At 38.9% G+C, this 22155-nt stretch overlaps 2 protein-coding genes across 3 annotated transcripts in view; one reads left to right on the forward strand and one right to left on the reverse strand.

Moving 5' to 3' along the window:
• The window catches only part of agap3 (ArfGAP with GTPase domain, ankyrin repeat and PH domain 3), a 168129-nt gene extending 158409 nt beyond the window's left edge, over positions 1-9720 (forward strand). For both annotated transcript variants that reach the window (XM_084399593.1, XM_084399592.1), the window contains exons 17-18: positions 6449-6704; positions 6792-9720. In XM_084399593.1, the coding sequence (XP_084255719.1) occupies positions 6449-6704; positions 6792-7004 (469 nt within the window). In that variant the 3' untranslated portion in view covers positions 7005-9720. The remainder of the gene's footprint in view (positions 1-6448; positions 6705-6791) is intronic.
• A 6242-nt stretch (positions 9721-15962) lies between these two features.
• gbx1 (gastrulation brain homeobox 1) lies at positions 15963-19125 on the reverse strand. The gene is made up of 2 exons (XM_084398217.1): positions 18568-19125; positions 15963-17078 (listed from the first exon to the last, which is right to left on the reverse strand). The coding sequence occupies exons 1-2, from the start codon at positions 19001-19003 to the stop codon at positions 16564-16566; spliced, it is 951 nt and encodes a 316-aa protein (XP_084254343.1). The 5' UTR covers positions 19004-19125; the 3' UTR covers positions 15963-16563.
• Positions 19126-22155: the final 3030 nt, after the last annotated feature.

Raw genomic sequence — 22155 nt, forward strand, 5'->3', positions numbered from 1 at the left:
ATTATTTAATAAGTCTTTCCAAACCTGTATGTTTTTTATTATTCATGGAACACAAAAGATGTTCTAAAGAATGTTCACACTTACTTTGTACACAATGAAAGTGAATGTGGATGCCATTGAGTTCCTAAAAAATAACCATTTACCATTTTGTTTTTATTTTGAATTTGGACAGATACCATAAAGCTCCAAAAACAACAAAATACCTTATAATCTCTTCTTTTTTTTTTTTTTTTACTCAGAGAGAATGTGAATGGATATCAAGTTCCAAAAATGTGAAATAAAAGTACCTTATTTTATTTTTTATTTTATTTTGAATGTGGACCGATACCATTAAGCTCCAAAAACAACAAAAAGTAGCTTATTTTCTATTTATATATTTTTGCAGTCAACATTAATGTGGATGGATTTCATCAAGCTACAAGAAATGAGAAAAAGAACACACTTTAATATGCTATTATACTCCATATAACTCCATGTAAAAGCCAGAAACTAAGCTTTTTTTTTTTTTTTTTTTGCACGGGCCTATCTAAAGGGTTAATGGTGCCACCTGGTTATCAACAGTAAAAATGACAAATTTTACCTCTTCCCAACAGGGAAAACCACCAACAATCAAAAATGCATGATTATATGGTGTCACGGCTTTGCAATCAAAAAATGTGGTTATAATGGAAGTCAATGGGGCAAAAACAGCCACGAACAGTAAATGAAGGAGAAAAAGTTAAAATCTGATGCTGCACAAAAACTAACAATGCATCAAAACCAATGTTGTTTCTAATCTTTGACATGTCCAAGACTGTGATAAAAGGTAAAAAAAAAAATCCAGTCCACAATCACATTTTATATTGAAAATAAGTCATTTTGTGTGTTTTTTTTCCCCCAAATCAGTGACATAATTTATGACCTTGGCAATTAAAGAGTTAAAATCCTGATTTTTTTTTTTAACATTTAGTAGTTTTGATCAGGACTGAGGTTGATTAATAGATTTATGCAAAAAAAAATTGACAAAAATATTTATCTGATACATTTTTACAGCAGTTTAAAGTAGTGGCTGTTTTCAGCCACGAACATAACGAAAGGGTAGTGAATTTGAACAATGCACAAGGGTTAAGTCATATGAAATTTTTGTAACACAGACCTAAATTAAAGTTAGCTGAAAATAGCATGCATCCAAAGATATATTGAGACATCAAGTTGATCTCAGTCAAACGTCAAACTATCGTCATTGCCATTAAACCTGGCTTGATGCATCTTAATGCACCGTATTTGATTGCAAATCTGATCCTCATAGAAAGCCGTCATATGGCATAAATTTACTTAAGCACAAATAATATTGGCCACTTATATGATTCCTTTTTTAATCATTTGGAGAGTTTGACAGGTCACCTTAAGCCTCTATTGTATGGAAAATATCAGCGTGAACCTTCATCAAAATATCTCTTTTTGTTTTCCTCTTGAGAAACGAAAGTCATACAGGTTTGGAAAAACATGAATACGAGTAATTGAACTATTCCTTTAAATGCCATTGCGTTAAGGGTTTGTTGGTGACCCTATAAATGAATCTGTCCTTCAACTTGTCAAAAGTGATTCTCCCTCGTTAAACTAGGGTAAACTCACCCTCCTCCTTCCCCAAACCTCTCTCCTCCTAGAGTTTAAGAGTCGCCCACCCTCTTAAACCCCTGTGATGGCGCGCTGGGTTTCCTGTAAAGAATTCAGATGAAGAGAGAACAACAGGGTGGGTCTCCTCAGAAGAAAAACAAGCTTTGAAAGATTGACTGCTGAAGGAGGAGGGGAGGGAGGCTAATTATACACACACACACACACACACACACTCAGTTTCTCTCTCTGAAGAACGATTCACTGTGCCCAGAGTCCATTCAATTGCTCTCTGCCTTGTTCACAAAGACCTGTCAGGATTTTCAGGGAAACGCCATTAAAGATGTGGTTTTCTTAATTAGCTCATGCCATTGTTGCCAAAGTGACTTAAACAACACTTGCTGGAACACACGCGATTGTCTTCGGGGGAATATAATGATGGCACGGGATAACTGATTATCAGTTTGTAGATGCCACAACATTTGTTCTGCTTCATAAAGCCAGTGCTGTTCAGCGTAAGAGTGCACTTCTAAAATGCATGTAAACGCTGAGATGTAACTGCTGACTTGAGTCATTTAATTAGACATTAAGTGCTTCCTTTTAGTGTTTTAGGTCAGGTTTGTTTGGTTGCTTATTTTCTTACTCATTTTTTAATGACGCCTCGATGCGGTGCGTTATACCTCCATGAGACACTGATTAAAGACCATTGAAATGATTTGCTGTTGGAGTTGGAGATGCTGGGATGTCAGACACTGAAGAAATGAAGCTTCTCTGCTGTCCTTCATGTTTCGTTTGCGTTTCGCTGTTGAAATGCTAGTGAGAGTTGTGACGTACGAGTCAGTCCCCCATCAGAGGAAGTGTCTGTTGTTAGCTCTGGTCCTCAGGATAATGGTTTCATTTACACTCCCATTGTACCACCGATCACTGATACAAACCCTGTTTAACTGCCAGATTTAACTTCTGCTCGAAAAGGTGAAATTCCTTATTGTCACACAGAGGTTGCGGAAGTGCATTTATTCAGCAACGGCAATGGAAAATAAAGGTGAGGTCCATGTTTGGATTTATTACAGTCCATCACTGAGAAGGTTGATCGCAGGTTTAGTTGCAGCAGACAGCAGGGTCGTGAAAGAACACCTCAAATGGAGAAAGAAAATCTTAAATGGAAATCGCTGAACTCCAGCTTATGCCTGGTTCAGATTACATGATTTTTTTTGTCTGTTACGATAGTCACCGTGTCAGATTACGCGATTTTGACTCCTAAAATCTTGTCGTGTCGTAGACAAGAAACATGTCAGACTACATGTTGCTTTCTGACCAGCCATCGCATGCCATCTCACACACACACATTCACTCGCACACATACAGCACTGTGCAAAAGTCTTAGGCTTGTTAATCCCCCCCCCCCCCCCCCCCCCCTCCACACACACAAAAAAAACAATGGTTTTAAGTCAGTTATTTATATCTTTTGCTGTAGTGTGTCAGTAGGAAATATCAGTTTACATTTCCAAACATTCTTTTTGCCATTAATTGTAATAATCCAGTGAGATTTGTGTATGCACAGGGAGTCTGACGACAGCCGGTATGATCTGATCTCACCATCATCGAGTCCGTCTGTGATTACATGAAGAAACATAAAAAACTGAGACAGACTAAATCCAGAAGAACTGCGGGAACGTCTCCGAGACGCTTGAAGAAACCTTCCTGCAAAGCTACCTGAAAAACTATGAGCAAGTGTAGCTGGACAAAAGCCGTTTTAAACGCAAAGGGTCGTTACACCATATATTGATTTAAATTAGTTAATAGAAGTTAAATCATATATAAATGCATTTTGAAAGCATTCTCACTTTACAGCATTTTAACACAAGTGCCCGTACTTTTCACAGTACTGTAGCTTTGCAGGAAGGTTTCTTCAAGCATCTCGGAGACGTTCCCGCAGTTCTTCTGGATTTAGTCTGTCTCAGTTTCTTCTGTTTCTTCATGTAATCACAGACGGACTCGATGATGGTGAGATCTGATCATACCGGCTGTTGTCAGACTCCTTGTGCATACACAAATCTCACTGGATTATTACAATTAATGGCAAAAAGAATGTTTGGAAATGTAAACTGATATTTCCTACTGACACACTACAGCAAAAGATATAAATAACTGACTTAAAACCATTGTTTTTTGGGGGGGGGGGGGGGGGGGGGGGGGGGGGGGAGGGGGGGGGATTAACATGCCTAAGACTTTTGCACAGTACTGTATATACAGTACACACGCACACACTCACACAAACGCACTCACACATGTCTGGTTCACTATCTTTGTGGGGACTCTCCATAGACTTAATGGTTTTTATACTGTACAAACTGTATATTCTGTCTCCTTACACTAACCCTACCCCTAAACCTACCCATCATAGAAAACTTTCTGCATTTTTACATTTCCCAAAAAACTCATTCTGTATGATTTATAAGCTTGTTTACCCATGGGGACCTCTATTTAGGTCCCCACTGTGACACGAGTCCCCATGAGTCTGTGTGCATTCAGGTTGAAGTCCCCACCGGGATAGAAAAACAGGTACACACACTCACGCTCACACACACACACTCACTCACTCACTCTTGACGCAACCCCGTCGTGGAGGACCGGAAAAAACCGTAAACATGCTAGTCTTTCTATCATGATGTCGTGGAGCATCGCAGACGTGACGCCGGTTGTCGCCCACTATGACACACTATACGAGATGAAACGATCGAATCTTGCGTCCCGTCGCCCGTCGCCGCTTACGAATCCCCACGACACCCTACGTCAAACGGATCGGGCCAAAATCGGGCTAAAATCGTGTAATCTGAACCAGGCATTACTCGTTTGTCTGTGTTTTCTGCGTTCGGATCATCCCAGCACTTCCGCAGTGTAGAGAGTGCGAGTGCACATGGTTGCCAGTTGCAAATATTAAGTAAAACACCGGGCAGAAAAATTCATCCTTTTTATTAAAAAATCTTAACATCTGGTAACCACAAACATTAAAACCTTTATATCCTCTTTTTATTAGACAAAAATGTCTAGTCTTTTTTCATCAGCGATTATTCCAAGTTGATATAGTTACAATTATCGTTAAATGATATTGGTGTCGTCTCGTCATTATCTTGAAAAAAAAAAAAGTCGTCAATGAACTTTTTCGTAAACGAAATTTACAGTGACCATGTATAGTCCTGCGAATATTTATTGGATGGGTAAGTATATATATCATTCTCATCTATAATGTAGATGTCATTATGTCATTCTCTCATCTTGTTGGTTTGTTACTGTAAACAGTAGCACTGCCGTTATGGTGACGGTGTCTTTGTGGAGTCGCGTCCCGAGGGAAAGCCGTCACCCGACATCCCTCAAGACTCTCTTTACCTCTATCAGCTCTCTCTCTTTCTGTCTCTTCTGTCTGTCACTCACCCCAGCGAGGCGAACAACAGCTCCTTTCTGCTCCCCTTATCACCCGCCTCACGGGGTCAGCGGGTCAAACCGGCACTGAGCATGCCCAGATACACTCGTATCGATTTTATTTTTGCGGCGTACCCCTCACCATTGCCATGAATGCCAGCAGAAGAGAGGAGAGGGGGCGGCCGGGTGATAGAGAGGGATAGATAGAAGTCTGGTGTGCAGTGAAGAGTTGGACTCCATTCTCTTGTCCAAGTGTGTCTCTTTCAGCCCTTTTCTTTGGGCCTTCGATCTGGCGGGCTGCCGGCGGACCCCTAGAGGGTTGAGGGGCCAGTGTTGAGAGGGCCTCCTTTGTGGGGATTCACCGGGCAGGACTGACAACACTGACAGCGGCGATAAAAAACACGGCTTCCCCTCCACACACACACACACACTCCTGTATTGTCCACGATAGACATGCTGTTCACAATGTGTAACCTTTCGATAGCCAGACAGATTTTAACCCTCTAGATTCTGATGGAGAAAAAACTGTTTAAAGGAAGTTAACGCTGCGGATGTGTGTGTGTGTGCGCGGCGTGATTTGTACATTTAACCTTCTTCCCTTGTGACCTCTATCATAATCATAGCTGAATTACTCTGGACTTCCTCAAAGTTACAGATAGGATTGTGTCAGAAATACAGACTCTGCTGGGATTGTCACGAAGTTTATCTAATGCATCAAGGTCCAGTGTTGCCAAGTCCCTGGTTTTCCCGTGGAATTGGGCTACATTTGCACTGTTGTGCCGTGGGTTTTTTTTTAGTCCGCGGGTTGAAGTGCCCCCCACCAAAACGCGATTTTTACCCAATCCCACCATTCACCCATCCCCCCCGCCCTCCCTAACGTGGCTTTACCAGGGAACCCCCACTCCCGTAACACGACTGGGCTAGTTTTGGCAGTGATTGGCCAGGTTTTAAATAGAAATTGGGCTGGGTTTGATACACAAACCTGGCAACCCAGTCAAGATACAAAAAAAATGTTAACCAAATATTGTCTAAGTAGATGGAAGAGATTTATATAATATATTATATTGGTAAATATATTGCATGAATGAATGTATATATATTCTATATATATTACTTTTGTGCAAAAATATAATTTTATTATATATATATATATATATATATATATATATATATATATATAATTAAATATATATAAAAAATAATGAAATATTCTGTACGTGTTTATTTTTATACATTTACTTATTTAAAAAAACTGGAAAACAAAATCTAGGAAAACAAGATTTTATTGTATGTATATATATATATATACACAATAAAATCTTGTTAAAAAGGCATGTTTTCCATGTGTTAGAACGACAATTGCAAAAATAAAACGTGTGTTTACAAGAGTAAAGTTGATTCTAAAGTTGACCCCTATGTGCATCCTTATCCTCAGGGAAGAGAAGGAGCGCTGGATCCGGGCGAAGTACGAGCAGAAGTTGTTTCTGGTGCCTCTTCCTCAGTCAGACGTGCCGCTGGGACAGCAGCTCCTGCGGGCGGTGGTGGAGGACGACCTGAGGCTGGTGGATCTCCTGCTGGCCCACGGCACCAAAGAAGAGGTCAACGAGACGTACGGGGACGGAGATGGACGTACCGCGCTGCACCTGTCCTGCGCCATGGCTAACGTGGTCATCACACAGCTGCTCATCTGGGTAAGGACACTCGAGACACCTCGTGATGCTTTCCTTCATGAAATCCCCCTCCATCATTCACTTTAAATATTTGTCCCTGTTTCTCAGTACGGTGTGGATGTGAAGAGTCGCGACTCCCGCGGTCAGACGCCGCTGTCCTACGCCCAGCGAGCGGGAAGTCAGGAGTGCGCAGATATCCTCATCCAACACGGTTGTCCCAATGAAAGCGGTGGCCTGTCGACACCCACGGCCACCCGACACAACCCCAACATCAACAACAACGCTCAGTGCGAGCTCAACCGTAGTGTTAGCATTATGTAATCGCGTCGATGTTCCCATAGATGCTGCTCTCGTTAAGTGGCATCATTTCCCTCAGCAGTTCGTCATTATTAGGAAACTGTGCGTAGTGCCATGCGTGTCACGTAAAGTCATCACCCCATGACAACTTCCTGTGACCAATGCTAGTGTACGGCGAGAATTAGCAGTGTTAAGTGTTATTTTAAGCTGAAGAAAGTGATGTTTTTAGGGGTCCTCTCTTGTCTGAGTATAGAACAAAAAATGAAATGAGGGGCAACAGGTTCTAAACAAAATCAAGTTTTTATTTTTAAGGTGCGTCAGGTTAGAAATAATCAATTATGGATTATAATTTTGTCTCAGAATGTTCAATTATGCTGTTGGGATAGTTCACCCAAAAATCTGCTCTCCCTCAAGTCATTCCAAACCAGCATGACATTTCTTTTTTTCTGCAGAAAAACAAAAGACAATATTTTGAAGAATGTTGATAACCGAACAGTTTCAGTTCCCATTGAATTCCATTGTATTTTTTGTCTGTATAATGGAGGTCAATGGGAACCAAAACTGATTCAACAGAAACAGAAAGTTCTACAGGTTTGGAACAACATGAGGGTTGAGGAAAGGATGACAGAATTTCTTTTTGGGATGGACTAGCTCTTCAAATCAGTGAAGTCAAGAACGTCTATTTCACCTCAAAGTCAAAAGAAAATAGCTTTGCTTCTTTAATTTTAAGGTTTAAATAAGGACGAAATATTATATTTGTATTTTTCCATTTTAATATAGTACAAAATACTGTATTACAGTAATGAGGATCATAAGGAAAGAAATATACACACAAAAAAAATGTTTTGAGGGGTGGTTTGTGAAAAAAAAAGGTCCTTAATTTTCTTTATGCAAAAGATATTTTACTAATTTTTGATTTGGATTTTGGGGTGACCTGGATATGTTCTTGTGAGCTTCACACAAACACTCATAAGCGCTTCACTAAAGTCAACTTAATCGTGAGATTTTTCAGATTTATGATGCGTTTCACACGTTTAATAGTTGTCCCACCATCGTGCCCTTGAACGAGACTCAGAAACACTACAGGCTGCTGGGTAACGCATTACCATGTGTAGCATCTAACAAAACCCAACTCATCATACTCGTTCCGATTTTACATTTAGCCTTTGCGTGATTGTCTTGGTAAGAAACACCGTGAAGGCTTGATTACGTGACAAATACTGTGTTATTACGGATGCCTTGTCTGAATCATTTCTGGTCTTTAACTGTTTGACACTGTCGTCCCTCTCCGACGTGAAGCGCTCCTGCCTCCTTTCAGTAGCGGCGGACGGTACCTACACGCTAGATTACGAAACAAGACGCTCTCGTCGCGAAGCGTGCGTTTGTTTTACGAGTCCGATGACCTCCGCACTTGTGACGGTGTGGATGTTTTTGTATCCAGACGTGTGTTTCTAATCGAATGGGATGAACGGGATGTGGATTATGTACATTAGTGTGTATACAATAGCTTTTCCTTCTCCCTCTTGCAGTTAGCTGTGTGTCGTGTGTGGGCAGTTTATGGATGTGACGACCCATCCGAAACCTATCAGCCTTAACCCTCGTTTGCTCGTGTGTACGGCGTGAACTTTTACAAAACACTCCTTACTTGAAATGTAAAATCATGATTAGACCCTGATTAATGTTTGGCACATGTCAGTTAAAGGGAAAGTGGTAAAGCGAGAGGGAGATGTTGAACCTCTTTAATGAGTTTTTACCAGACAGTATTTAAGTTTACATGATTTTTTTTTAGGTGTTTTATATGGATGCTTGTTTCCGCCATGAAATATAGAAATATAAAAAAATAAAAAATCTCTTAATTGCACATCTCATAATGTCTCAAAAATGTATGAATTGCGAGGTATAAATTGAGATTTTGAGGAAAATAGAGTTTATATCTGAGGGAATATACAATTCTGAGGGGGGATAAACACAGAATATTTATTTCATGGCGGAAACCTTCTAGGTACGTTTTCTTTCATACTTTAGTCCGATTTGTACATGCAACCCTCGCATCTAACCAAGCTTTAGGAGAAATGCCATTGATTTAAAATACAACGGCTTTTAATTTCTGCGCCTCATTGTATTTTAAACCTGTTTTTAATTCTGGAAGGTCATTTGGAGCAACATGCATGTAAAGTTTCCTTTGGTGATCTGCCCATGTGACCCTTTTGACCTTCATAAAGTGAACATATATCAACGGTTTGAACATTTTTTTTTAAATATACGTTGAGTTTGGGCTTCTGTGTATGGCGTTGAGGTTACTTGGATGAGCTTTTGGGAGTATGGCAGTTGAAAATGATAATCAACTCTCATCCTTGCGACTGCCGGATTATTGAACGCTTGGGTGCGCCTGTAAAGCTCAACAAGTATCCCAGTCCCAGAGAGCCACCGTTCTGTTTTTAAGTTGTTTTTGGTACCTGTTTTTGGGGTCTCAATGTGTGCACATTGTCTGGCCATTAAGGTACTTTGTGTATTATATGTACATTTGACATATTTATAAAAGCAAGATGTAAATAATTCTTTTTGTTGTTGCTTTTATTGAGCTGTTTGATAACTTTTTGTTGGTTCTTTTAATTTGCCATTGGTTTTAATTGCTCCTTCTGAACATGATGGAGCGCTTTCATGAGAGTTAGCTGTCGTCTGATTGGATGCTTGGCTGGATATTGACATAAACACTCCAATAAAATGATTTATACCATGAGTGCTGAAAAAGTTTGTCATTCATTCGTCATATATGATTATGAAAAAGTGTACTTGAGAATTTGTCAAATAATTTCCCTATCTTTTCTCAATGGTTATTGTGTTTTCTCAACCTGAAAATATATATTTTAAATTGTTATTTTCCTGAAAAAATGCTATTTTTCTAGCTTAACATTTGACACTATCAAATCTAACTGTCGATTTTAGTCTATATTAGCTTTGCAGTCATCTTTATGCTAGCGTGTAGCCGAATGTAGGAGGACATTAGCATTTTGATGACAAAATATGTACACAGTTAATCTTCCAAGAAACCTGCTCAAAAATATCAATGACGTAATCTTTAACTTGGGTTTTGTATGGTGGTTATTCACAAAATCAACAAGGTGTGTGGAGGAGAACAAAGGTATTTTAAGTCAATGTCAGCAACACTTGTAGAGAAATTAGATGATCAGAAAGTGGAACTGAGAATAATGATACTTTGGCAAAAAATTATACTTTTTAGCCAAAGCGTTTCAGCACACAGGCCTTCATCAGGGCTGAAAGACTGCAAATAAAGGAAACTCATTCAAACACTAACACAGATTCAAACTTACAATTGACCAATGAAAAGTTCAAATCATCTTTACCTTGTACAGAGCGCTCCAGCGATGACCTATTTTTGTTCTCCCTCGTTCCTTTGACAAAAGCCAATAGGTTTTTTCCATTTGTTTTGGATTATCACAGAAAACAAGCGTTGTGACCAACAAAAGAATTTGGAGGACTAAATATACAGTCTGCAAAAGTTAAGTAAAAGTTAAAGCTTTACACAAATTACACTACGTCCACACCACTAAGCTTCCAATCTTTATGTAAAAGCTACAAGTTGGAATGTTTGAGTTAGAATAGTCAGCAAGAGTGTAAACACAAAGGAGTCCCATTTAGCCACTTGTTAGCCACTGTCTTTTTCAAGACATGTAAAAGCTTACAATAAAATCACAAGGGGGTAAAGAGTGGTGCAGGGATGATGTATTCTTGTAGGCCAAAACCTGGAAAAGCATTAGCATTTTAGCACTTCTGGTTCCATCATTCTGAAGTCAATGAGTTTTTGGTTATATGCTTTAAATAAGGTCTGTGGTGAACACAAGCTCAAGATATTTTCATGTTTTATTCTATGATATGAAATGCATCAGTAATACCCTCTAGTGAAATTTTTTTTTTTAATATTTGTTTATAGCTTTTACTTGTCTGCTAACAAGTGGCTATTGGGACTCCATAAGCTGTCGGGGATATTAAACGTCATTAGCCGAACAGGTAAACTCTTCTAGTCACTAGTTTGCTTTCACAGCCTTCTTGTGTTTATAATCACGCTCTTGCAAACTATTATAACTCAAACTTTCAGGGAAAATGTTTTTAAAGCGATGGTGACATTGAAGTCATGTGACCGTGGTTTAGTTAGTTTGTTTAGCTTTTGACTTCTGCTGATTGTAATTACGCTTTAAACATTGTACGCATTTGTAAAGATTCTCATGATGGATAAAACGCATAAGAATCAGCTTTTGTTAGTCAAAGAGTAGACGCTATTTTCTGAAATACTTTTTGGTTTTGTTGAGGGAACCAATGTGATGCTAACTTCCGGGATAGCCTACGACGTCATTAATGATGTTTTTATGCTGAAAATATCTTAAGCTTGCCTTAACCACAGACCTTACTTCAGGCATTTACCCAAACCCATTAAAAACCCGGATGGTCAATGATGATGCCATCAGTATTTTTTTTCTAGAAGAGCAAGACTGTACATTTTACATGCATATCTGGCTAATTATGTTTACATATTAGCATATAGATGCGTAGCTCAACGCTAACAGGCATGGACTAAAAGACAGAAAAAAAAGTCCATTTCAGTTTCATAAGCTGTTTAATTGTCATTTTATGTTTTCTGTCCTCGCATTCTCTCAGTCTTGCGCTTATCACTTGTTCTTTCTTTCTTTCTTTCTTTCTTTCTCGTCCTTGTTTGGATTCTCCGTGTCGCTCTCGCTCTCGCTCTCAGTGTGTTAATTTGCCTGAGAATGCATTAGCTGTAATGAGAGCTGAAGGCCGAGGGAATCCTCCAGGGTTCCATTAATCATGGACCCTCAGACAGCCAACCTTGATTACAAGTGGCAAGAAATTCATTAGAGCCGCGCCTCTGACAACTTTTATCTCCGCCACTAGCTCTGACTCATTAGGCAGCCAAATTAAGGCTATGATGGCACTGATGAAATTCATCGCTTGTTTATCCTGTGTGATTTGATGCATCTGCCCATACATCAGCGGCGTGGGCGTCCACAGACACTCCCCAGGATTCAGGCCTCGCGCTCCCCGTCCCTCCTCTTGAAGACTTCCGGAGAACGGCACGCCGAGGAGCGGGAATAGCCGGTACCTTGCGCTTCCTAACGATCCGTTAATGAAACAAATGCTCGGATATCAATTAAACTATTAATCTGATTGTCATAATGAGAGTGTTCCGCTCTTGACAAGCTGTGCTGGTGTTCCCATCACCGCATCCTCGGAACAGCACCTTGTGGAATATCTCTGTAGGCTATTTGGTTTGTGATTCATAATTTTTTTATTTTTTTTTGGTAGTGATGCTATAATAATTAAAGCTAGTATAATTGGCATAATGAGAATGCTAATTAGCAGAGTGTCTAAATGAGGGGATATGTAAATGCAACAGCTCATAGGCATTTACCACTAGCGGTTACTGGAGGCTGAAGCAATTAACTTACACACTCATGTCACAGCGACATGCTGACAATACAAGTCAAGAAAGTTCAGAGATTCCTCATTAGTTTACGAGATTGTTTTCTGTGCGCATAATTTATGGGATTGTTTTTGGGAAATTGTGTTTCGCACTTTTAAAGTCACCATGAAATCAAAATTGGCAATTCTTGTTTGTTTTTTTGCGGTATTTATTATTTAAATGATTTATCAGTGCACATAATTATTTTTTAATTCATGTGCCTTGTTAATCAAAATAACTTCCCCTTGCTCTCGCAGCGTCTTCTCTTTGATGATGTTTACTGACGTGAAGGCGGGGCGACCTGTCACTCACGTGAGATCGACCAATAGCAAACCACAACCATCCAATCAATTCCACACGAACAAAGTCAAGTCCTTCCCAACATTATTTCTTGTTCGACAAGCCACGGATATACGTCACAACAGGACTAGATAGACTATCGCAACTTCAGTTTCATGTCGACTTTAAGTGAGCTTGTTTCATCAATTAAAAAAATAAGTTCTGAATGTGGACACACTGCAAAAGATCAATAAGTTATGAAAACATGTTTTTACATTTCTTCAATTCAGTTAAGCAGTTTTCACCTTTTTTCAGATTCATCTAATTTGTTTTAATTGGTTTAATGTAATTTAAGTTGAAATGACTCAAACATCCAAGTTGATGGTACTGAAAAATTTAAGGAAGCAACTTTTTTTTTACAATGCATGAGCTTTGCAACAGGTTATGCTGGATTCTTTCAGGAGGTCAGTGTCTTCACATCTCAGCGTTGCTTTCGTCCTCCCCATTAGCACTTATGAGAGAAAACATTTCTGGTGTGTCATACATCATGGTACGTTACACTTGACATCCTGTTGCCGTTTCTAGCCATGAAAGCAGCTTTCAGTTACGTTCACTCTGCAGGTGAATATGGTTGTGCCTAATTCCTGTATAGCTCAAACAGTAGAGCATAGAACAATGCCCAATAGGTTTGATTCCCAGGGAATGCATGATCTGATTTAAAAATACACATACTGTATATACCTTCAAAGTCACTTTGAGATAAAAGCACCTGACAAATGCATAAATGTATCCCATTCTGTCTAGAATACAGTTTGTCAGTTCTGCTTCTTGATGCTCCGGAGATAAAATCAAAACATGATGACTGAAAAAAATAATAATTTCTGGACAGTAATATGCAGTTGCTAATATATTACTTTGGCCAAAAGAAGTCAGGGTTTATTACAGCCATGAGATGACAACCTGTTGCTATGGTTACCACTGTGTCAATCATTCCAGTTTGCAGGTGTGACTTCTGTATTCCATACATACACAAACAGTCATTTACAGTGACTTTCCAGTGTGTGTATGGCCTATAAGCCTAGATTTGTGCCAGCCTAAACTGGTTTTCTGGTTATAACTAGTCTTCCCTGCTGATTTTAAATGTTTTTTTTCTTCTGGTGATATGAGACTTGAATAAAACCAACTCTTTTTCCCCATCCGGGTTAAGTCACCCATGTCTTTTAAAAAGTTAAAAGCAGCATTTGTAAAGACCGTTCCATTCACTTTAATATCAAGAACATTCTGTTTCAGCCGCACTAAGTCTCCATTTAAATTTTCATTAGTAAAAGGCAGATTAATCAGGGTCGAGACCAAAAACAGCCTTCATCACCACTCAATCCCTTGCCCAGGGTTCTGGTTACGTGTTTCTACAGTGAGAACATATTTGAGCTTCTTCCATATAAGACTTTGAATTAAATTACACTGAACTATCTTGAAAAAGTCAATACCTATGAATTAAATGTATGAATGTTTATAAACATAAATATATTTTACATACTACATTGCTGTAGCTCAAACAGAAGCATGGCACTAGCAACACCAAGGTCATGGGTTCGATTCCCAGGGCTGATTAAACGTGTCTTGAATGCAATGTAAGTTGGATAAAAGCATCTGGCATATGCATACCATAAATGTGAATAGTTTACCTTCATTCAAAGCAGTTTTCCAGCATCACTGCATGATGATGAGCGTGACTGAATGAGACTCAACCCTTGAACGAGAGCGAGAGAGAGAGAGAGAGACCCACCGTGGTCTTTCGCTCTCTCCTGTAATGATTGATGTTGAAGTTCATTACAGTGTGTTGGATATGACCAGTGTAATAGAGCTCCATCACTCTCATCTGAGACAGCACGGCCTCCCAAAGAGAGACAAATGAGTCCCGTGCTCATTAACAAAAAACCCTCTCTCTCTCACACACTCTCTCTCTCTCTCTCTCTCTCTCTGCGCTGGTCATCATGGAGTCAAACGATTGTTGTCTGCTGCTTTGGGTCAGTGTCGGTCTTTCTCAATTACATGTGTGGTTGTTCATTTCCATTGTCGTTCACATTCCCTCCGGATTATACAAGTAGGACATACTTTTCAGGGAATAAGGAAATGGTGAGACTTTTAGGTCGGTTATGGAACAAGCTATAATAAGTACATCAGATGTACATTTTTGAAAATATTATTATATATAGCACAAAGGTTGTCATGCAGTTTTCATGAAGAGCCTGAGAATCTTTCATATTATGTATTTTCCTCATGTGAACGTATAGTCTTATGATTTGGATAAATAACATGTTTTTCACTAAATCAAATGCATCTGCAAAGGCTAAATGGTGAAGTTAATGTTTCATGTCAAAGTTATAAAAATGGAATATTGGCATAATTGCACGTTAAATGAAAACTTGGATCTCTGGATGTTTGGTTTGTTTTCAGAACAGTAAAGAAATGGTTCAGAACAATAAGGCTGAAGCTTCACAATGATTCCAACTTCAGAAAAAAAATTAAAATAAATAAATCCATGTTCATTTTTAACACGAGGATAATCATTTTACCCCATGGTCTGATGACAGATGAGCTCTATTACCTGCTCAGAATGCATCAAATAACGTAAATCTAACTGTTTCAAAGGAAAATGGAGATTTTAGTTAGTGACCTGTGCATTAAAACAATAAATATTGCAAGATTAACATTTCCTGTCATTTGTAATAGCCTATCTTGAACATAGGATATTATATCTATTGAATTATTATTGTTATAATCATCATCTATTGTTTAGTAAATCAAGCCATATTGTATTGTATTATTAATTACACTTTATAATTGCATGCTAAATGTACTTTTGTGGATGAGTAAATGCATAAATCAACAAATAAAAATGATTAAATAGTTGTCCAATAAATAACTTTAGCTTTAGGCTAATGTTTGGTATAAAACAATATCTATCAGTGAGTTGATCAATAATTAATCAGTTCGTTTGCACAGATGAAAAACACCGAAACAGTATTTAAGAAGAACAAACATGCACACAATGAATACATTTTCTCCCAATTGTATGCAACCATGTTGCACCATATTTATTGTGACGTCGATGTGAATATATCACTCTGCCATTGTGTTCTTGAGCTTATTTATTTCCATCACCGTTTTTTTTTTTTTTTTTTTTTCTTCACAAAGAACTGGGGGATATTCCGCCTCTTGGACAGAAATGCTTTTAAGAGCACATGCAAAAAAATGAAACGGCCCGTTAAAATCAGACGGGAAAATCAGACAACAAATGGCAACACATGCAAAAAATTCACTAGACAGCAACTTATAAATACTTATTTTTTAAAAAACGTCTCTTTACAGTCTCGTATAGTGCACATGTGTGTCGCACGGACACATTTAATATTTACAAATGTACAAAATAATAAATTAAAAATAAAGAAATTTTAGGGGAGAGAAGGAAATGAACAATGTCGACGTTGAAAAGTCGGTAACACCTTAACAACTTTCAAATATTTATAATATAATGCTTAACAGGTCACGTGTCAATATACATTCAAATATTATAAACTTTAAGTCATATATAGGCAATTCAGAATTGTACGTATAAACCGATGATCCGTTAAGCATTGTATAGGCCTCGAGTTACCTAAACGTCACTGGATATCCTTAGATACTGAAAAGGTCTCCTTTTAGGTGTGCTTCATGCATCTGTACTGTGTGACCCCCCTGACCTGTGTGACTGTGGCTCGTGTAAATGTTCGTTTGAGGAGTTCAGGGTCACTTTGATTGAGGAGTTCATGGCCTGCTGCCCGGCTCGATCTGTTGGTGCTGACTCCGAACCGCGAACCTGTTGACGTGCACGGGGATGGGCACCACGATTTTGGGGTTCCGGACGGGCTCCCCGGATCTGTTGTTGACGTTCCCGGCTTTGATCCGTTTCCATTTGGCCCTGCGGTTCTGGAACCAGATTTTGACCTGGACCTCGCTGAGTTTGAGCGCGTGCGCGATCTGAGAGCGCTCGGTGAGGGACAGATACTTCTTACAGTGAAACTCCTTCTCGAGTTCCAGGAGCTGTTCGCTAGTGAAAGCAGTCCGTCTCCTCCGGCTCTTTCCCGCAGAGCCGCCCGGCGGTAACGCGTCCTGTGAGCCGCCTTTCAGTTTGCTTTTCTGGGCCGCTGAAGCGCAGGTGTTCCCGTCGGAGAAGCTCTCGTTCTCGCTGTCGGCCGAGCTGTCCTCCCGGTCGCTGCACGCGGCCTCCGCGGACTTCAGATCCAGTTTCTCGTCGTCGGAACTGTACAGTTTGGTTTCGCCTAAAGAGAAGGACAATTATTAAGCATTACAAAAATTCTGGTCAAGGGACAATGTTAATGCATGTAGGCTAAAACATTTAAACCCTAATTGAATGCATTACAGGTGGTGCCAAAGTGACGAAGTGCAGTGAAAAGTCCTTTTTGACAACCTCAAATTAATTAATGATCAAGAAAATCGAGTAGGCTATAAAATAAATGTTCTTTATTGGCATTGATGGTTCCATAAAGAACCTTTAACATCCATGGAACGTTTGCGTTCCACAAAAGGTTCTGTAGGTTATTAAAATATTTTTTTTAGGATCTGTTCGCTGAAAGGTTCTTTGGGGAACCAATAATGGTTCTGGCATCACTGCGATAGCCCATGTGTAGAACCTTTATTTTTAAGAGTGTAGAAATGAATTCTCTAACATGAGGGAAATATTGAATTGCTCTAAAACATTAGAATAATTGTTAATCATTTGCTTTATGGTGTAACATGCTCCATTTAAAACTTAAATTTTACAGACATTGTTTCATAAATATCCTGAAACATAATAAAATCCAACGATAATAAAATTCCTTCAAGGCCTGCCTACATATTCGAACCAATGACTTTATGCTTTACAACTTTAAAAGCAAATTTAATCTGTAAATTCGTTACACTTTTTTATGTTTAAGAAAATGGTGTATAAACTCAAAAGCTCGAGTATAATGACAGTATTGGAACAATTTGTATGAGGAAAATATATTTTTATAACATAGAATGATGAAGTAAAATAAACGGTGTACTGAAACTTCACAGCAAATGCTATTTTGTTCGTATCGTTTGCTTTGTGATTCAGTCTGCTCAAACTCCAACTTTAAAATATCAAATTTGGCTAACTATTTAGAAATATCTCAAAACATATAGCCAGCCTATAATTATTTCAATAATTTTATAAAGTCCATACGAACAGTAGGCTATATGATAAATGTCTAAAATGCACTCTGTTTATCCAGCCACAAAACGACAGTTTTAAACCACATAGGTGAATTTTGATTCAAAAGCTACCAAAAATGTTATAATTCTTAGCTTACAGTCATATCATAAAAAATACATGAAAGCACATGACATTACGTTTCATGACATTTCTGACTGTTTGAATGTACAGCAAGTTTTAATTGTTTGTTGATGACACTACAGAAAGTTTTTAATGAAGTTCCACGCTATTAGAAAAAAAGTTAATTTTAACCTTCTTTTTTTCACCAAAAGAGCATCTCATCTTATCTAGAGCATCTGTTTTTTGTTTTAAAGGTTAAAAAAAGTTATTTTATTTAGCATATTGGTTTGTGTGTTATACAAATCACCAGTATTTTCTAAAGAACTAGGCTAGATGATCAAAGTTTGTTTTAGAACTTTTGGCATCAGACTGTAGAACCCTTTTGGTTCTAATCAGAACTTCTATTTTGAATAAAGGCGGTTCGAACTTTTGAATCCAGCTGTCAGTGAGAGTTTGTCTCCGGTGCTCACCTGCAACAGCCTGAAAAGTTTCCGTGAAATTGAGGAGTTCGGAGCCCTTGAGCTCGTCATGCGGGCTCTCCTGCCGGTTCATCCCCGTCCCGTCCGCGCCTAACCGGGGTCCCGGCATCTCCTGCGGGGGATAGAAACTATCTGGAGGGTCCGAGAAACTGGGCAGGGTGGTGGTGAGCGCCACCATGGAGGGCATCCCCTGACCCAAACCTGCGCAAAAAGTGTTGGTGAGACGCCCCGCGAACGATGCCAACGGTGCCAAGGGAGGGATACCCGACGGTAATGACGAATGAGACAGGGCTTGTGGAATCATAAGCGGTCGGTACGGCATAAACATCGGGTAGCCCGTGTAGAGCAGGTGGCCCGGCCGGGGCTGTGGAGTGCCAATCAAAGAATCAATGGAAAACGCCGTGCCCGTACCGCTCGGTCTCTGCATGGTGAACTGAGCGCGGTCTGGTCGTATAAATCCCGTGCACTGGCCTTCTGAGACAAATCACCCAAATGTGGTCCACGGTTATCCTGATGGTGCTGTAGGGTCCTCGCCGTCCAACTGACTGGGACCTGATGCGTTTTTTTGTCTGGAGCTCTCAGTGTCTCAGCCTCTATTTGTCACATACTGAGACATAAACACACACACACTCACACACACACTCTCTCTCTCGCGCGCGCGCTCTCGCACCCTCTCTCTCTCTCTCTTTCTCTCGGTTATCATCAATACAAGAGGATAGAAGGGGGTGTTGCCCTGGAGACTCATCCATCTTCCTCAAATTACGCTTCATTTCCTTATTCAGTCCCTGACTTTTTAGGCCGCCTAGAAAGGGGGGGTGTAGTTTCCCAGTGGGTCAAGTCCCCTCCTCATGGAAAGCGAATGTGAGGGGACTGCGTTGACCACACCAACCCAATCAACTATTATTAATTTTGATTGATGATAAGTAATTACTTTGTATTCAAGGGAAGATATATAACAACGGTTCTTTTGTTTATTCTTTTAGAGGCCGATGGCATCGGAGTCGTGAGGGCGGAGAGGCAGATGTTTCGGCCCTCTTGTGAGAGAGAGTCTTTTCTTTTCTGTTCGGAGAAAGAGTGAATCTGGCCGACAATTATCCCCAAGAGAGAGATTTTACTGATGAAATGACGTTTGAATGTAGAGATCTGTGTGAACACTACGCTGATAAAATAGGGAAGTATTACAAGATATTGGCCTATAAATATTTATAGGCCCAAAAATATGGATTTTAGATGATAAAATTAAATAATTTATTGAAAAAAAAAATTTAAACTCTTAAAAACATGCTGGGTTGTTTCAAACTATGTTTGGATCAAATACGGACAAACACAACCATTGGGTTTAAAATTTTAATTTTAACCATCATTTATTTATTTATTTATTTATTTATTTTAAATAAAATGTAAACCAATAAACGCTTGGGTTCGTCCATATTTGACCCAAACGTGGGTTGATACAACCCAACTTATTTTAGAGTGTAGCCATTTTTTGTGGAAATGTGAAATTTCAAAAGCGTTTTCAAATAACTTTCAGTCACCAAAAGTTAGATAAGTTCGCTAAATGTAACGTTAGGCTATATGCTAGCGAAAAGAAATCGCGGTTGTTCGCCTGAGGGGTAACCATAGCAACAGCAGGCAGCGCGAGCGCTTTCCGTTGGGAACGGGATCCGGGCGGAACTTCCACAAAACACAAGTAGGCCAACTGTCATTATTTATCACTTTATTCTATATTAATATATAGAAAGTATATCACAAAAAGTTTTGTTTAGATGGCTTACGTCACCCAGAGTGTTAGGGCGGCGAAACGACAATTGAGTTGCGCGAGACGATCTCAACAGATTAAACCAAAAATTACTGACAAAAATTCCCTTAAAATGCTGAGCCTGGTCATGAATAACAAGTAGTTTCTTCATTTGGCCTGATCAAACCTGCCTTTTCATTTATTTTTTTAAGTAAAAAAAATAAAAAAAATAATAATAATAATAAAAAAAATATATATAGCCTAGGCTAGCTATAATATTTTTAAACTTTAACTTAATGGCAATTAATTTAATCTGTGGTTTTTATCCAAGAATTTCAGCCTTTTAAAGAGACATTTTTCTTTTTTATAATCTCCGGACAGTTACGTCATCTAGATAAAAAAAAGAAGACTATAAAAATGATCGTAGTTCATAAATTGAAAACATATTAATCATGTGCATTCACGTAATCCATTGTAATGTGTCTAAATAGAGCCAGACAAAAAGAGTGTCATGTATGTATAATGTAACGTTAGGCCGATCTCCACAGATATTCAGAGGAAAGGTCCTTGATTAATCATACAGATCATTTTGACAATATGTACAGAAAATTAAGAAGGAAAAGACTTTAAGAGAAAATCGAATAATACTTTCTTTAGTTGAGAATATAATTGAGATTTTAAGAAAAAACAAAGAAAAGGGGTCTAAAATTGCACCCTCTGAGCGGTTTCTCTTTCCCCGCTAAGCATTAATTTAATCGGAGATCATTTTACCGTTTAAATGCCAATTCACTTCTGATGATGATTAGGCGCTATTGAGTCCTGCGGGGCGCGAGCTCTCCAACTGGCCGTCTGATTGCGCGAGGACATAAACACATCACCTCCGACTCTGATTAGCGATGGAGGACCCACAGATGCTAATTATTCTTATAATTGCAAATGACTCCATTCAGGAGCAGTGCTCTTTGATCTATTGAAACCAGACAGCGTTCTCTCTCTCCCTCGCTCTCTCCCTCTCTCTCTCTCTCTCTCTCTCTCACGCTCCTGAATGGGACACAATCAGAGCCCCCCCCCCCCTCCTCCTCTTGGTCATCGTATAGACTTTTATCAAAGATCTGTTCATAGACAATTGCTTTGCATCTTTGTTCTTCACTACATGAAGAAAAAAGAGCAAACCGACAAGGCTTTATTATCTTTGACGCGCAATTAATAACTTTAAATCCAAATAATGCAGCATAATAGGGAGGAAAATATAATTGCTAAAATGTATTATGATCTATGTATTAGGATGAATACAGGCCAAGTGGGACAATTGGTAAGCATTCATCCTAAACTAAATATAGGGTGACATTTGGATCATATTTTTTTAAACAACACTAAATTATCAGAGAGTGTCCCACTGTATTCTGATACTCCTACTAATAATAATTTGTAATTATAATAATAATTATAAAATTGTAGTATAATAATAAGTATTATTATTCATAAACAAATGTCCATTGCATTGTTTTTTAAAGGGTCAAGGTGACAGGATCATTAGACATGAGACCCTCACACTGTCCCCCAATCATTCTGCGCTCTGCCTTTACTTGCTGTTTATCATTCAAGCGCATGCCTCTTCATAACATAATCACATAATACTTCCACACAACTCATCTCCATAATGCACCTCTGAAGGAAAAGCCACATGTGGCTGGATGATCCTGTGTCACTCATCTTTCAGATCGGATAACAAGTAAAAAAATAAAACATAAAACCCTGACGTGGTACTGAAGATTTTAAAAATTATGTATACAATAGTTTTCATCCACATAATGTTACAGCAAGATTTCCTATATCATTCC

The sequence above is a fragment of the Rutilus rutilus genome, assembly GCF_951802725.1.
Source record: "Rutilus rutilus genome assembly, chromosome: 24".
Classification (NCBI taxonomy): domain Eukaryota; kingdom Metazoa; phylum Chordata; class Actinopteri; order Cypriniformes; family Leuciscidae; genus Rutilus; species Rutilus rutilus.